This window comes from Oncorhynchus mykiss, chromosome 18 (genome assembly GCF_057628025.1).
Source record: "Oncorhynchus mykiss isolate SJ-2025 chromosome 18, ASM5762802v1, whole genome shotgun sequence".
Classification (NCBI taxonomy): Eukaryota; Metazoa; Chordata; class Actinopteri; order Salmoniformes; family Salmonidae; genus Oncorhynchus; species Oncorhynchus mykiss.
Window position 1 is genome coordinate 23,143,940 of NC_143039.1, and position 18,152 is coordinate 23,162,091.

General features: G+C 44.2%; 2 protein-coding genes across 2 annotated transcripts; one reads left to right on the plus strand and one right to left on the minus strand.

Moving 5' to 3' along the window:
- Window positions 1-2,681: 2,681 nt before the first annotated feature.
- Window positions 2,682-12,848, plus strand: LOC110495441 (protein FAM171B). Its single transcript, XM_090207868.1, has 8 exons — window positions 2,682-3,183; window positions 4,462-4,695; window positions 5,639-5,731; window positions 5,882-6,040; window positions 6,454-6,624; window positions 7,075-7,191; window positions 8,995-9,118; window positions 9,405-12,848. Exons 1-8 carry the CDS (start codon window positions 2,979-2,981, stop codon window positions 10,738-10,740), a joined length of 2,439 nt encoding a protein of 812 aa, XP_090063994.1. The 5' UTR covers window positions 2,682-2,978; the 3' UTR covers window positions 10,741-12,848.
- A 4-nt stretch (window positions 12,849-12,852) lies between these two features.
- On the minus strand, window positions 12,853-17,771 carry LOC110495447 (S-geranylgeranyl-glutathione receptor P2RY8). Its single transcript, XM_021570713.3, has 3 exons — window positions 17,471-17,771; window positions 14,108-14,445; window positions 12,853-13,875 (listed from the first exon to the last, which is right to left on the minus strand). The coding sequence occupies exons 2-3, from the start codon at window positions 14,351-14,353 to the stop codon at window positions 13,072-13,074; spliced, it is 1,050 nt and encodes a 349-aa protein (XP_021426388.2). The 5' UTR covers window positions 14,354-14,445; window positions 17,471-17,771; the 3' UTR covers window positions 12,853-13,071.
- Between the last annotated feature and the right edge of the window lie 381 nt (window positions 17,772-18,152).

Below are 18,152 nucleotides of genomic sequence, written 5' to 3' on the forward strand. Positions count from 1 at the left end.
TTGTCAGTTATTCAGCACTGTGGTGACATCCGTATTGATCAACACTTTATTTATCATCCAATACACAGTCTGTAACAACTCAGCCTCTGGATTTCCAATAGAGGAAATAACAAGATACCACTATGGTATATTAAGGACTGGCACCTCTAGGACACACACACATACACACACATACAAAATTGTATTATTTAAACCAACCTCAAATGCAGTATGATACACCCAATGGTAAAACCAAACATGGTGGTGACCAGCATGACTTTAAGATGATTCATGACAGACAACTTCCATCTGTAACACTATGGCCTAAAGGTAATAATGGGTAATGTGGGGTGTTTTTTCTTTATCAGTATTCAGGTTATGTGTCTGTATCCATCATCTAAACAGCCATTTAGATTCTCCGCAGCACAGATAAGAGGACACGTAGCGTTGGCCTCAGAGCCTCAGAGCCTGGGCCCAGTCTGGACTGCAGCAGGCCCACAGCAACCCATTAAAGCCAGTGGAGGGGAAAGCCATTCATCAGACAGATATAGAGGGGAGGTGAGGCAGAGGCAGCTTGGATTTGTTCAATGGGGATAAAGGCATGGTTAGGAGTTAAGGGAGGGAGATTGTAGGTGGGGGGGGGGGGCAAGGGGAGAATTTTGCTGTGGTTGGTGACAGTCCTGGCTTTCTTTTGAGAGTGTCATGGTCGTACATCATGGACCATACACACACTATAGACCTACACAATGTTGCAGCATGTTGTAATGGAAACCCCTTGTGGTTCTGATTTAAGTTCCTTTAACACTGTCAATTAGTCTAAAGGACCTGAACTGTATGAGCAAATCCTTTTTGGTTTATAGTAGCATAACATTTATAGTCCAAGTTATAGCCCATAAATATCATGGGCCTCACTGCTGAATGAGCAAAAAAAAAGTTCCAATGTCCCCAACAACAACAATATCAGCATCAGCAGAACTACCTTGATGCTATTTATCAAACAGGACTGTGTTTCCACAATAATGACAGAGTGCTATGCTATGCTATGCATTGTTTAGAAAATACAAATATCCCCCCTGGATCGTCCATATCTGAAAAAAATGTATTTCATTTAACATGTCCCATTCAAAGCAATTTGCAACTGGGAGAGAGGGACATTAAAAACATGAATCACTGAGCCATTTGGAGAAGCTGTTCATTTAACCCATAATAGTTGTTTGACTGCCATCCTCTTCACTGATTAGGCTACTGTTGTGGACGGACATGACACTGCCTGGTTCTGTCGCAAATGGCACACTGTTGGCACCCTATTCCCTATATAGTGCACTACATATGGGACCCTATGTGCCCTGGTCAAAAGTAGTGCACTATATAGGGAACAGGGCGCCATTTGGGACACAATCCCTCAAACAGAAGAGGATGGCAGCACACTGGGAGAGATTCTAAAAGGAGAAGAGACTGGGATTTTGTGGATGTTCATTCAGTCTTCCCTCTAGTGGGCTGTCTCCTTAAGATGGAAGGTAGCCTAGCAGTTAAGAGTGCTGGGCCAATAACTGAAAAGTCGCTGATTCGAACCCCCGAGGCGACTAGGGGAGAAATCTAGCGATGAGCCCTTGAGCAAGGCACTTAAACCTAATTGCTCCTGTAATTCGCTCTGGATAAGATGGTCTGCTAAATGACAACAATAACAAAACAACACACAGAATATTAGAATAGACTTCTTTAAATCTTAACCTGTTCCATATATGAGGAGAGGGTGAAATTGGCCATAGTTCTGACACTGATTGAGATGGTATCACTTTTTCTAGGGCTACTAGTTGCACAGAGCTTATGTCTTCCGTTCAAAGATTCCACAGCCATATAGACTACCAATAGAAATATCCATTATTGAAAAAGAAAAGATTCTGATGCGGCTTTTTCTCGTTGAGCTTGACCCTGCTCTCTTGTGAAGATAGATATGGAACTCAAGTTCAACCATCTTGCTTGCCACAGTGTTGGGAAACGATACAATGTCGCCACTTAGTGGTCAATTCTTCAACTGTTACCAGGCTAAACCAAGACAGGTAAAAATACAGGTTATCTTTCTAGAATTGTGGTGCTTCAAATAAAATATTAATGGCCCCTTTCGATTTCCCACACAGATATGAACACATTTTTTTCTTAGACTCAGTTCTGAGAAAAGGCATCAGAAAATGACCTGGGCTATTTAACTAGGCAAGTCAGTTAAGAACAACTGCTTATTTACAATGATGGCCTACACCGGCCAAACCCTGACAACACTAGGCCAATTGTGCGCAGCTCTACGGGACTCCCAATCAGGGCCGGTAGTGATGCAGCCTGGAATTGAACCAGGGTGTTTGTAGTGACGCCTCAAGCCCTGAGATCCAATGCTGCCTTAGACCGCTGCGCCACTCGGGAGCCCCTACTCCAATGTTTAGGGATATGTTTTTCCTCATAAAATGTATTTGTATACAATGTAGGTTAGGCTATATCTTCAAATAATATTGTTTTAAGGTAATGTTGCAGTCATGGAAAATCATTCCCTGAGCAATAGAGACATTACATATAAATATTCTGCTATTTGCATGTGAAAATGTCATGTGATGTATTTGCTCTATTTAAATTGTTCCGCTCGTTGGGCACAATTTGATTGTGCGCATCTGACAGAGTGTGGCTTTAATTGGCATCAATTTATAACGTGTAGGCTACCATCTTTTTGTTTATGTACAAAAATACATTTCCGACAGAGGGCATTGTAGAGTTGTATCTATGATGTAACAGCACCATCTCCCGTCTCTGTTGTTGTACGCCCCGAAAACACAGCATCAGCACCAGCGCGTCAACAACACCAGCCTGCCTGCTTTCTGTGCATACTTAGGTTACCTGCCTCCGTTCCACCATGAGGTTTCCATGACAAAGAAAGCGGCGAGACTAGGCCTCCATTCCTCCTTCTCTGTCTCATTTCGCGCAGTTATGTCTTTGGTTCGCGGCTCCCTCTCGCCATGCCTGCGGACCGCCTGTACCTGCTTTTCTCGCTGGTGGTGATCTCCTGCGGGGATGGTGTCGTGAGGGCGGCGCCTGAGGGTGGTGTCCTCGGCGGCCTAATCACGCTGCAGACTGCGGAGGACAATGCTATCGCCACTGTCCCAGACGGAGCCATCACCGGCCAGACGGCTCTTTTTCAGACTCCGTCTGTCCTAACACCAGGTACAGGACATGTTTGCGGTATATTTGGGTTGGGCTGCGGGTTTGAGGGCCTGTCCAGCATGTTAAAATGGTGGGGAGAAAATGTTCAGTGTGGAGAGAATAAAACATTGGGCATGATAACGGAACTGATAATAATTTCTCATTGATAATATCATATAGGACGATATAGGATGATGATATTAACCTATATGATATTTTGTGTATTTATCTCACTAAACATAGGCTACAACAATAATACATACAAATGACTCGCAGGAATACAATGATGTTTTAAAACAATGTACACAATGATTGAACCGTTATCAGTAAACCTATGCTCACCGGTTTTACCAACGTTGTCTTCACGTATTGTAGAGTATCCTACGCATTCAATATAAAGTATTTTACACTGCAATCTAATAGTCTGTCCCCTCAGATTCCCCTGGCACCTAATCGGATTTAGTGTTATGATTTCATTTGAAGGTTTTCGAGATTAGGGGATTATCAGTATGGCCAGTGTGAAACTGTGCCTGTAATGATCAGGGTTTTAATCCTTTAGTACAGCACACTCGCACCATATCTTTTTCACCATTGCCTTGTTTCAGAAGTCTTTTATTTAATTGACTAAGCCTCATCATATTAGTTAGAGTTATTATCACAAGTAACTATGATCAGATTAGATTAGTAAACAGATTGTAGTCTATAAATAGGCTACATTTCCTCATTGTTGCTGTTGTGAAGCAGTTTTGTCCGGGCAGCCTTGTATGCTAAATAGGGCCTGGCCTATAGTGTGTGTGTGTGTGTGTGTGTGTGTTGTAGGGCAGGGAACGTCGTCTGACACCGCACAAGGCCTCTCACAGATGCTACAGCACTTTGATCCATTTTTCATTACCTCTCACAGATTCAGCTCTCATCACATGTTCATGTGCAGTTAAGGTTCCTGAGATCATTCATAGAGCTGCCACTGAATCTGAGGAGAGACTGTTTAAATGGGATCCCTGCATTCACAAAGCCACACACCGGCATACACCTTCAGATAAACCTTCGAAAACACCTTTAAATGCACCTCCTTGGTCTTTTAGTGTAGTCTTGTCTCTTTGTATGTGGCTTTGTAAATGATTTGTTCCACCACAAAGGCTGTGTTCTGCACTGGTACATTCTATGAACATACATTAGTGTTCTGCAATTCTAGTGTAGAAAATCAGCCATACAAACAAAGGTTTAATATTACTTTGTCATTGCAATACACAAACTGCCTCACTTCCTGTGTTTCACTTCCTGTTTCCTGTGTCTCCCCAGAGCCGCCCTTTGCCTTGAGGGTCCTGGTGAAGGATCAGGTGACCCGGCGGCGCCTGGGCGGGGCCCAGGTGGGGGTGTTTGTCAACCACACCCTGAGTAGCCAGGCCCTGACTGGGGAGAAGGGAGAGGTGCTGCTCAGGGTCCCCTACAGCCTGGGACTCAGCCTCACCATTGTAGCTAGCATGGAGGGATACGTCCTCACCCCGTTGCCCTGGAGGACCACCAAGAGACCTAGTGAGTAGCACTGTGACAGTCTGGCCCCACCTGGAGGAGTCCCTGAGAAGCACCCAACCAGCTGACCTATAGGTGTCGCGTGTGGCTAAATTCTAGAGTTTAAACTGGGATAGTTCACCCAAACTACTAAATGATATAGCTGTTTGTTTCCTTTCCCTTTAAAGCATTGATTTGACACAATTAGCAAAATAAGGTGTTCGCCTACTGTGTCACATAGCACATTAGTATCAGTGTTTGTTTTTGTTTTTGCGTTGGAGCAAAGCACAATTTAATGCCGTACACTGCATTAATTGTATTGATTTCTTACTGTCAGAAGCAGGATGCACTCACTATGTATAGAACGTGTAGCCAGCGAGTCTGAGGCAAGCGTTTTGTGCTGAAATGTAACACCATAATGCCATGTCATATCTAGTGTCAGCTAATTGCAGCTGTATTGAATAAGATGTTAAGGGGACTCTGACCACCATTTAGACATGCTGTATTTAGTAAGAGGAGACTGCTGCTCTTAGGGATGCTGTCTCTCTCTGTCTCTCTGTCTCTCTCTGTCTCTATCTCTCTCTCTCTCTCTCACACTCTCTCTCTCTCTGTCTCTCTCTCTCTCTTGAATAAGGCAGAGCAAAGGAGAGAAAGAAAGAGAGAGAACAGAGAAAGATAAAGAGAGAGAGAGAACAGAGAAAGATAAAGAGAGAGGGGCAAAGAAAGAACTGAGATAGAGATGACTGGTGGTACAAGCTATGCTCTGCGTCATCAAAAGCCACTTCCCTTCTCTCTAGTCTTACACGCAGGACCATAAAAAGCCCTTTTCAATGTCGCCATCTACTGGTGTCTTTGTAGAAGTACAGGAACATGACACTACAAAGGGACCCTTTTGAAGGTACATCTCAATAGTGTCTAGTGATTTCCTGACTGGAATGTCACCTGACCTGACCTCATGTGTATACAGTATTCTCCTCAGTGACCTTATCGCTGCTCCCTCAAAACCAAGGCAACATCTGGCTGTTTGACGACTCCGTGCTCATCACTGGGAAGTTACCTGGTATGTGCACACATCTGGAAACTGTCACTTCAACATAACCCTAAATGTGATGCAACATCTTACTCTTTGAACCATTTTAGTCTACTGTGGCAGAAGTGCTTTGGTAGAGGGAATGAACTCCATCTGATCTTTTTCTTATTATTTCCACAGACATCTCCTACCAGCCCAGCGTTCAGTTCCCCAAGAGTCACCTGATGCTCTCTGACGGCAGTAACACCTCCACAGTGATGGCCTACCTGACCGTGCCACAGCGCCACCTAGGCAAGGACTGTGTCAACTGCACCCCAGGCATCATTCACAACAAGTCAGGTGGGCTCAGCAAATCGAATACATGGAGTGCAGTGCACCAACTAATGGTAATGTGAGGTGGTATTGATAAATGGAAGTAAGCGTTGAACACTTCCAAGATTGAGGAATACTTCTGCTGAAAACTATTCCTCTTTAATGATGTAGTGTTTGTAGAGCCTGCATATTTTTAAACGTTGGACATGTTGTAATTCTCTCCCGTGTGTTTGTATGTCACAGGAGGTTGGTGGCAACTTAATTGGGGAGGACGGGCTGGTGGTAATGGCTGGAGCAGAATTAGTGGAATGGTATCAAATACATCAAACACATGGTTTCCATGGTTTCCATGTGTTTGATGCCATTCCATTTGCTCCCTTCCAGCCATTATTATGAGCCGTCCTCCCCTCAGCAGCCTCCACTGTTGTATGTGTGTTCAGTGTTCAGGAGTGTTGAGTTGCGGGCGATGGCAGCGGTCAGCACTCTGCTGTACTCTGGTGGTCAGGAGGTCCAGGTGAAAGGCCCCATCCAGATCTCCCTGCCCCTGGCACACACCACCAACCTGAGGCCCTCGGACACCCTCCCTGCCTGGGACTTCAACACCAAGACAGGTGGGGAATATAGCTACTAGAGAAGTTTGTGGTCATACGCACGTCCTTAAAAACATACAGCAGGCGCTGGGTTAATAAAGAATACTTGTAAAGAACAGGAAAGCCTGCACACTGTTTATGCTCCCAATTCACCTCTTTATTGACAATGTTTCGATCCAAACCGGCTCTTCGTCTGGTCAAAACGAAGATGAAGATCCGGTTTGGATCAAAACGTTGTCAATAAAGAGGTGAGAATTGGGAGCATAAACAGTGTCCAGGCCTTCCTGTTCTTTGCGAATATAGCTATTAGAGCAACAGAAGGACTAGGACTGGAACTACCTTAGTAACTTGTTCAAAGGCTTTGTTTACAAAATACTTCCTGTGTTCACTTACTTTGTGGAACTGGAAGTATCTGCCTGTGTCTTCCAAGTTTTACTTAATTCATTTTCCTCACAACGTTTCGTCCTCCAGGTGCTTGGGAGAACCAGGGTCTGGGGATAGTGAAGTTGGTTGGAGATCATCTGGTCTGGACCTACATTGCTTCTCACCTGGGTTACTGGATCGCTGCACCCCTACCCTCCTCCAACGGTATAACTATTGTAACGGTCCAAAATGAACATTTTCATGAATTGAATCTTACGAATGAACTAAATGATGGAGTCTCACTCTCAGTATTGTCTTCAAACATGGTTTACTATCCTGGAGAACATATTGACCACAATCAACATAATACAGTGCCTTGCGAAAGTATGCGGCCCCCTTGAACTTTGTGACCTTTTGCCACATTTCAGGCTTCAAACATAAAGATATAAAACTGTATTTTTTTGTGAAGAATCAACAACAAGTGGGACACAATCATGAAGTGGAATGACATTTATTGGATATTTCAAACTTTTTTAAATCAAAAACTGAAAAATTGGGCGTGCAAAATTATTCAGCCCCCTTAAGTTAATACTTTGTAGCGCCACCTTTTGCTGCGATTACAGCTGTAAGTCGCTTGGGGTATGTCTCTATCAGTTTTGCACATCGAGAGACTGACATTTTTTCCCATTCCTCCTTGCAAAACAGCTCGAGCTCAGTGATGTTGGATGGAGAGCATTTGTGAACAGCAGTTTTCAGTTCTTTCCACAGATTCTCGATTGGATTCAGGTCTGGACTTTGACTTGGCCATTCTAACACCTGGATATGTTTATTTTTGAACCATTCCATTGTAGATTTTGCTTTATGTTTTGGATCATTGTCTTGTTGGAAGACAAATCTCCGTCCCAGTCTCAGGTCTTTTGCAGACTCCATCAGGTTTTCTTCCAGAATGGTCCTGTATTTGGCTCCATCCATCTTCCCATCAATTTTAACCATCTTCCCTGTCCCTGCTGAAGAAAAGCAGGCCCAAACCATGATGCTGCCACCACCATGTTTGACAGTGGGGATGGTGTGTTCCGGGTGATGAGCTGTGTTGCTTTTACGCCAAACATAACGTTTTGCATTGTTGCCAAAAAGTTCAATTTTGGTTTCATCTGACCAGAGCACCTTCTTCCACATGTTTGGTGTGTCTCCCAGGTGGCTTGTGGCAAACTTTAAACAACACTTTTTATGGATATCTTTAAGAAATGGGTTTCTTCTTGCCACTCTTCCATAAAGGCCAGATTTGTGCAATATACGACTGATTGTTGTCCTATGGACAGTCTCCCACCTCAGCTGTAGATCTCTGCAGTTCATCCAGAGTGATCATGGGCCTCTTGGCTGCATCTCTGATCAGTCTTCTCCTTGTATGAGCTGAAAGTTTAGAGGGACGGCCAGGTCTTGGTAGATTTGCAGTGGTCTGATACTCCTTCCATTTCAATATTATTGCTTGCACAGTGCTCCTTGGGATGTTTAAAGCTTGGGAAATATTTTTGTATCCAAATCCGGCTTTAAACTTCTTCACAACAGTATCTCGGACCTGCCTGGTGTGTTCCTTGTTCTTCATGATGCTCTCTGCGCTTTTGACGGACCTCTGAGACTATCACAGTGCAGGTGCATTTCTATGGAGACTTGATTACACACAGGTGGATTGTATTTATCATCATTAGTCATTTAGGTCAACATTGGATCATTCAGAGATCCTCACTGAACTTCTGGAGAGAGTTTGCTGCACTGAAAGTAAAGGGGCTGAATAATTTTGCACGCCCAATTTTTCAGTTTTTGATTTGTTAAAAAAGTTTGAAATATCCAATAAATGTCGTTCCACATCATGATTGTGTCCCACTTGTTGTTGATTCTTCACAAAAAAATACAGTTTTATATCTTTATGTTTGAAGCCTGAAATGTGGCAAAAGGTTGCAAAGTTCAAGGGGGCCGAATACTTTCGCAAGGCACTGTATAGTCAACTCATCTCTGTCTGTACCTGTCTAGGTTATATGGGCCATGCCAGCTCAATGGAATTCCTCTCCTACCACACCTACCTGCTCGTAGGAATACTGGGTGGGACTCTGGTTATAGTCTTAGGGTTTCTGGCTGTGCTGCTGTGTCAATGTGGGTAAGAGACCAACCTAATTAACTAACGTTACTGATTGTGTGTCAACTGCAGCTGGAAATATCACAGATGGGGGTGTGTGGGGCGAAGGGGGTTGTACAAAATGTTTCCAGTAAGTTATACAATTTAAAACATTTGAATGGCCAGGATTGTTCTACTAATTGTTGACACAAATGCTGATTATATGAAGTTAAACGTACACATAACAAAGATCCCCCAAAAGACCCACTGGGTATTGACTACCTTCTCTGCTTCTCAATCAACCTGCTGTGTTGACTGTCATCTGCAGAGGTTCAGGTTCCTCTCGTGGGCCGAGGAGGAGAGCACGGTTCTCGAAGCGGTCCGCTCTGAAGAAGGACCAGACCACCTCCACCCACATGGAGGAGGGCCATGCCATGATGTCCTTCCACCCCGGTGACAGAGCCCACAGCCTGGCCTCGCGCAGCGTCCAGTGTGACCCCTCCACCCCCAGGCACAACAAAGCCAACTACAACATCTATGTGGAAGACCCCGGGCGTGGGTCCGCCCTCCTGTATGAAAATGTGGGGAGCGGGGCCAAGGGACCCCAGGCATCACACCACTACATCAACAGTGAGGAGGTGGCCAGGCTGAGGGAGAGGTCCAGAGAGGAGCGGAACAGAGCCCACCTGGGTGGAGGTACTCAGCTGCTCCACCTTTACAACCAGCCTGTAGCCAACCTCCAGGCCCCGGAGCGCTTCAGCTGCCAGGGTGGGGAGCAGCAAGGATCAGGCTGCAAGTCGGCCACCTTCCCCCGTAACGGAGGAGCCTATGACACCCACTCCCACTCTGAGCAGGGCGGTCATGACAGCTACACCCAGACCCTCCCTAAGAACCCCCACCATGCCCAGGGAGCCAACCCCCAGCAGGGCGGCCAGGACCAGCCACAGGCCAAGGAGACCACTCCCCAAGGCCCAGCCTCTAATACTGGGGCGTGGGGCCGTTACAGCAGTCTCCCGGAGTCCTCCGTTTCCGTCCCCGGTACTCTGAACGAGGCGGCTGGAATGAGGGCCTTCAGCAGTGGGATGGGGGGCCCCAGTGAACTCCAGGGGATATCAGAGCGTACACTCCTGGAGCTGACCCGAGGCAAGGCCTTGTCGCCTCACCCCAGGGCCTGGTTCGTCTCCCTGGATGGGAAACCAGCCGCTTCGGTCCGCCACTCCATCATAGAGCTCCAGGGACGCCACCCACGGCCCCCCAGCAGCAACGACACCAGCCTGGACTCTGGCGTGGACATGAATGAGCCCCAGCAGAGTGTGAGGGAGGCGGAGCGAGAGAGGCCTTCCATGCGGGGCTCGTTCCACCACCACAGCAGAGGGCGCTACAGCGAGGAGCAGGACCTGAGCAGCAGTGAGAGCGGCACCACCGCCACCTGCACCCCTGAAGACCCCTACCTGAGGAACATTCTGGACGGGAGCAGCGGGGCCATTCCCAATATCCCGGAGGAGCGGGACGGAATGGACACGTCCAGTGCACAGGAGGACAGTGAGTCGAGGGGGACACCACCCCCACGCAGGCTGAGGAAGGTGAGGGAGAAGGGGAGGGCCGAGAAGAGAAGCGCCAGGCACCATGTCAGAGAAGAGAGGCCTCTGGTCAAACGGAGCTAAGGCACTGCTCACCAGAGATGGACTGGGATGGGACTTGTTTCATTACCAGTCAATTCTGGAAGTGTATTGACATTATTGGCATTCAGTAGTTAATGGGCATGTTTCATGTCCAGTTGCATGGTCAGTGCTTTTTCCTGAATTGGCTGTGATGGTTACAGAAATGTTGAATCTGTCAAGAAGGGATTGAGTTTATTGTTTATAGTTTTCCTATAGGAGTCGTATGTTGACCCCTATAGGGGTCAACTTCTAAAAGGAATAGTTAGATAGATGCCAGTGGACACGGCAGTAGTATGGCTTCAGATCATCTCATTCCTGGCATCTGCGTCAAAGAAGATGCGTTCTTTACACTGCCTGCGATGAGGAGTTAGAGATACTGTATAGAGAGATAATGAAGGGTAATTAGAGAGGATAGAGGGCTGTATTGGGATCTGCCAGCAGAGACGGACAGGGATACAGTCCTCCTGTACAGAACACTGACACTTATCCACCGTGATTGCCTGCCTTTAAAGGAAATCGATATTAACACCATTGCCTGCTCTGCTCACAGTGTTTAAGACTGGCTGTACCCAGCCATCTGTCTATCGCTCTGTTTATAAACTAGACACTGATTCACAGCTGTCCCTTTTAGAGGTCATCTTTACACCTATTAAGGGGGAAATACCATTATTTCTTTGAGAATGCATGAAAGGTATAAAGTAAAATGTTGTGTATGAAAAGAGGAAAGTATGTGTATTTGACGTGTAGTGTGAAGACAATGGAAATGATGTCTCTTCTTAGGGACATTAAGTCTGAGGGATACTAATCCAGTCATGTGTTACTTTAACATATTCTTCTTCAAATAGTTACTGTTGATGTTCAATGATTCCTGTCCCACGAGCAGATCTTACACAACACATCGCTGTCCTTACATACAGATGGAGTATGGGGAGGTGGTCAGTTTAAGCTTTTATTGTTCAGTCTAAAAAGCACAGAACACTTTCATTTGACTGTTTGTGATGCTTTGGAGCACAACTGGGAACGATACACATAATATAATTTGATTGGTTAGAACCCACTGCAATGAGAACGTAATAAGAGAAACATAAAACACTCAAATAAAGGAAAGCACTCAACAACAATTTTTTTTTTTTTTTTTGTAAAAAGTGAGGTGGTATTTCAAATGAACACAAACCATATTGCTGTGATGGACTGATACATTTGGTGAAGCACACAATCTCCTCCTGAAAATGATCTGACCAGCGATATCAGTCGTCCTGCTGCTAAATTTGAAACGACATTCATATTTTGCCCATATTTAGTCTTCCTCGTGGTGTGACATCACACACGCCAGTCCTTCAGTGTGTATGAGGATAAATAATGTACATGAATAGCTTTATTTGATATGTACATACTCATGCATATGATCTAGTATGTGTGATCGTGTATTTTTATGTATGTATGCATACATCGTCCTATCCTTTCTCAGCAACTGCGACAAAAAATGTTCTGAGAGAATGAGAATGCTTCTCAGAGTGAAGAAAGATGTTTTTTTGAGCCATCGTCGCTATTCATAAACCCAAGCTTTAGTGTATGTGCTTTACTTCGGAGGTTTGTTACATTATTGTATGTTAGCTTTGGTGCGATGAATAGGTTCAAATGTGATCCGGGGTGTAAAAAGCTTGACGACGTAGCAACTTGTACCTTCTAAATGTAGCAGCGCAAGTTATACACCTGACGAATGCGGCGATGATTTATGAAGCTTAAAATGATTGAATGCTGATCATGTTGTTGTTGTTGTTGTCGCCACTGATGATGGTTATGAAAAACAAGATGTTTCAACCGTTGGAGAATTGTATAAAGTATAGTATGTAATAATATTTCTCAGAGACAAAACAGACCCCACTGGCCCATCCTTTTCAAAGTGGCCTACACTGAATGTATTTCCTTGTATTTATTTCATTGTAATGTAGTGTATTTCTACTGTCCGTATTCATTTAACATTAACTGGCATTCAGGCTTTTGAAACGGGCATTTCTTGTGTTGATTACGTCAGTATATTACAGTAGTGTGATTAGTCTGCCTTTTTGTGCACTTATCAATGCCTAAGTAATAAACTCACTTGATACCAAGATGATGCATGTCTAAGATTTATTTAATAATAAATGTCAAAGGAAATGAAGTCAGAATAACTATAAAAATTTGCATTGACAACAATTGCATAAACAGCTTTATAATGAAGACCGCACAGGGTCTGTGCATAAAATAACAAAGTAGATTTTTTTTGTATTTACAGTTTGGGTCATTTGCACACTTTGTCCATTCCAGCATGACTATCTAGTGATCAACTACAGCCTAGTAGTGGCCCTTAAATTCCCTAGGCTCCCCAGTCATGGACACCAGCTCAGAGGTCCCAAGCTCCTCCCCCTCTCCCAGTGGGACACACCGCCCCAGCAGCCTCCTCAGAGCCAGACGGAACTCCCTCGACGCAAAGTAGTACACAAACGGGTCAAAGCAGCAGTTGAGGCTGTTGATGCTCAGCGCTAGTTTATAGTATCTGTACAGGCTCTTGCCCTGGGCATGGAAGACTACGTGCAGGCCATGAAGGGTGATGGTTGGTAGGTAACACACCACAAAGCACAGGGTTGCTAAGGCGACTGTGGTCTGAGCCCGTCGCCTTGACAACACTTCCCTCTTACCGTCACTGCCTTCAGCTGCCGTCGGCAACGACCTGTGCAGGCCTCTGGCCACGGCAACGTAACAGCTGACCAGGACGACTAAAGGCAACACGTAGAACATCAGCAGAACTACTAGGAAGTAGAGATAGGCTACTGATTCTTGAATGAACAGTTTACGTGGAAGTATATCGAAGCAGGTCGTGATGTTTAGCTCGACGACCCGGAGGGTGAGGTCACGGAGGAGCAAGGGCGTCTGAGTAATCAGAACAAATGCCCAGATGAAGACGCAGGCGATGGCGGCTCTCCGGGCGGTGCGCCAGTGTTTGGTGCGTAGTGGGCGTACGACACCGCAGTAGCGTTCAAGCGCGATGGCACAGGTAGTGAGGACGGAGCAATGCATGTTGCAGTTGAGGGCTGTGGTGGTGAGGCCACAGAGGGCAGCGCCCCACGGCCAGTCATTACCCCACAGGTGGTACAACACCTGAGAGAGAGAGAGAGAGAGAGAGAGAGAGAGAGGGAGGGAGAGACGGGCTTAGTGGTCATCAAATATTAGCTATGTCCAACTGGAAGGGAAACGTTTCTGTAGAAACTTAGTAACATGTGACAGCAATAACAGTGCAGATTAGTTGTAACCGGGGCCAGAGTGTCAGAGACAACCTTGTACATGGCACTTATGAATGCGATGTGTGTTACCTGTAGTGTCAGTGACTCACCTGTAGGGGCAGGAAGGCGCTGTAGAGCAGGTCTGCCAGCGACAGGTTGATGGCAAACACAGACGTGGGAGTGTGGCGTTTGTAATGGACGTTCAGCAGCGCTACCAGAGACAGCAGGTTGCAGGGGGTACTGCACACAAACACAGACAGGTAAATAACAGGCACAGCCACGGTCATCACAGGACTGACCAGCATCTCCAGGGTGGCATTGTTGACCCCTCTGGCCACCTCTACTGAGATGTTCATTGTGACAGACCACAACAGTAACTTGACCACAGCAACAGGGGGAGTTGACCAGGGTGACCGGTCCTGTCACTTCGGTTGGTGTACAAGCATCACTGGGAATGATAAGGGAAGAAAAGAGAGTGTTATATATTTCATTTGAATACACCAAAACCACACTATGTTAGAGGAAGTGAAATATATTGGTTAGGCAACAAGAGAGTAGTGATGTCGAATACAGAAACAGTGTGACGCTAATTCATCCATGTGAAAGACGAACAATGTTTTCCCCTCACACTATACTAACGTTACACTAGTTTCACTATTCACACTGTGACTACAACTGGAGAAAGCCCCTGATGTTCCCTTAAGGGGTGAAGTTATTGTAATGCTCACATGGGACTTTCCATCATGCCTATTTCACATCTGTGTATGTGGAAATACAAATTGGAACAGGAACTGTCCTGTCATAAACAGCTTGAGGTGAAGTTAGTTACTTTTTCCTATTTACATATTATTTCTATTTTACATGTATTCTACATGCTATTGACCTATTGCTCTAGTACAGAGTTTCCAAAACTCGGTCCAGGGGGCCTTGTAGTTTTTGCACTACACAGCTGATTCAAATAATCAAAGCTTGATGATTAATTGGTTATTTGAATCAGCTGTGTAGTGCTAGACAAAAAAATAAATGTGCACCCAGGGGGCCAGGAACAAGTTTGGGAAACACTAATCGAGTACAGGGGCTCTCCAACCCTGTTCTTGGAGAACAACCCTCGAAAGGTTTTCACTCCAACCCCATTTGTAGCTAAACTGATTTAGTTAATCAATTAGCTAATAATTATAATCAGGTGCGCTAGAGGTTAGATTGAAAACCTACAAGACGGTAGCTCTCCAGGAACATTGTTGGAGTGAAAACCTACAAGACGGTAGCTCTCCAGGAACATTGTTGGAGTGAAAACCTACAACACGGTAGCTCTCCAGGAACATTGTTGGAGTGAAAACCTACAACACGGTAGCTCTCCAGGAACATTGTTGGAGTGAAAACCTACAACACGGTAGCTCTCCAGGAACAGGGTTGGAGAGACCATATCTACAGTACCAGTCAAAGGTTTGGACACACCTACTCATTCAAGGGATTTTCTTCATTTTTACTATTTTCTACAATGTAGAATAATAGTGAAGACATCAAAAATATGAAATAACAGATATGGAATCATGTAGTAACCAGAAAAGTGTGAAACAAATCAAAATATTTTATATTTGAGATTCTTCAAAGTAGCCACCCTTTGCCTTGATGACAGCTTTACACACTCTTGGCATTCTCTAAACCAGCATCATGAAGTAGTCACCTGGAATACATTTCAATTAACTGGTGTGCCTTGTTAAATGTTAATTTGTGGAATTTCTTTCCTTCATGCGTTTGAGCCAATCAGTTGTGGTATACAGAAGAAAGCCCTGTTTTGGTAAAAGACCAAGTCCATATTATGGCAAGAACAGCTCAAATAAGCAAAGAGAAACGACAGTCCATCATTACTTTAAGACATGAAGGTCAGCCAATGCGGAACATTTGAAGAAAATGTCTTAGAGCAGTCGCAAAAACGATCAAGCGCTATGATGAAACTGGCTCTCATGAGAACCGCCACAGGAAAGGAAGACCCAGAGTTACCTCTGCTGCAGAGGACAAGTTCATTGACGTTAACTGCACCTCAGATTGCAGCCCAAATAAATGCTTCAGAGTTCAAGTAAAATAATCTAAATCAAATTAAATAAATTTTTTTGTGTTATATGCACAGGGTGCAGTGTTTCACTTCACCTGCAATAACATATGCTAAACACGTATGTGTGTTTAGAGAGAGAATGCCAACAGTGTGCAAAGCTGTCAAGGCAAAGGGTGGCTACTTTGAACAGTCAAACAAATAAAAATGTATTTTATATTTTAAACACTTTTTTTGGTTACTAAATGATTCCATATGTGCTATTTCATAGTTTTGATGTCTTCACTATTATTCTACAATGTAGAAAATAGCAAAACATTAAAAGGAAACTTGAATGAGTAGGTGTGTCTAAACTTTTGACTGGTACTGTAGTGGTTTACTTTTTAGCACTTTTTTTTCTGCTGAAGCTTATTGATAAGAATTTGCACCATTTACGCTGCACCCTGTGCATATGTCAACAACAACAAAAAGTTGATTTGATTCAAGTCGATGTAGCGCTGTGAAACAGCATTGTGAAATTTATGAATTATTTTAAAAATCTCCCAGGCTATGTATGCGGTCATTGAGATGAAACATCACTCTGCTTTCAATAGCTAGGTTTCCATCCAACTGGCAACAGATTTTCATACTAGTATTCTAAAACCCACATACAGAAAATATGCGCTTTTCCAACAAAGGGACTTCTTGGCGGATATAAATCAGTGCGTGATGACGTAGGGTGATCTAGCGTTTGAAATAAATCGTAAAAGCACCATGATACACTGTGTCCAGAGTTTTAAAGGTACTTGCTGAGGCCAGCATATAGACAATATCAACATAACCCAGCACCGATTTTTTTTTTTAAGTGCTTTGAACATGATCCTTTCTGCCGTTTGACAAATAAAAATAATGTAGATCTTTTTTGTCCATAATAATCTCACCAAGTAGGCTATACATGCGCTCTAGACAACACCGCTATCTGCGCACTGCTTGCTGTTGGATAAAGCGCATGTGACAACCAGAGCGGAGACACTCGCTATATAAGTCCATTTTTTGTGTGTGAGAAACCCACCAGTAGAGTTAAAAATGTGATGGAACCCTATTTCTCTTGTATTTTTTATTCGGTTCATGGGAATTTAACTGCAAATGGTATTTTTATGTGGACCACGTCATAGCGCACAGCCTTTTATCTGCAACAAGTCAATTTGATGGAAACATCTATGGTGGGAAACTGCGCATATAGTTTTTATGCGCAGTTTCGAATATTCACATAAAAATCTGTCACCCATGGGATGGAAAACTAGCTAGTGTCAGTGATTTAACAACTATGGAAATAAAACTGTGACCAATAATTAAACATAACACTTACAACTAACATCTCCATGGAAGAACATTGATTTGTAAAATCTAAACTGATTAATGAAATGTATTGTTGGTGACTTACCTTTATGCACATGTGATGCGCACTGTCAGTGCTGCTACATTCAAGTGTGTAATCTGCAATTTCACACAGGAAATGTGGTAGAAAGTATTTGTTCTGTGTCTTGCCCAATGAAGTTTGTTCGCTCTCCCTCTCTTCCTCACCACTAAGGAACCGAACATGTGCCTGTAGTGTATCAGGTTGCATGCTGTTGACACGTGGTGAAAAGGTACTATCTGTGTCACTGCAAAGGAAAATACTGTAGCTGAACACTACAATTGGTGGTGACAAAAAGAAAACCAGCTACCATTTACTCCCTGTTCTTAAGAAATAAACATCTTACTACTATGCAATAGTAGTTTCCTCTCATATCACCAATATAGTACTTTTATATAAAATATATACTGAACAAAAATATATTTGCAATATGCAACAATTTCAAAGATTTTACTGAGTTACAGTTCATATAAGAATCAGTATATTGATATATATTCAGTTGGCCCTAATCTATGGATTTCACATGACTGGGCAGGGGCACAGCCATGGGTGGTCCTGGGAGGGCATAGGCCCACCCACTTGGCAGCCAGGCCAACTCACTGCGGAGCCAAGCTGAAGCCAATCAGAATGAGTTGTTCCCCACAAAAGGGCTTTATTACAGACAGAAATATTCCTCAGAAATAGTCACTAACAGGGATGTAAACAAATT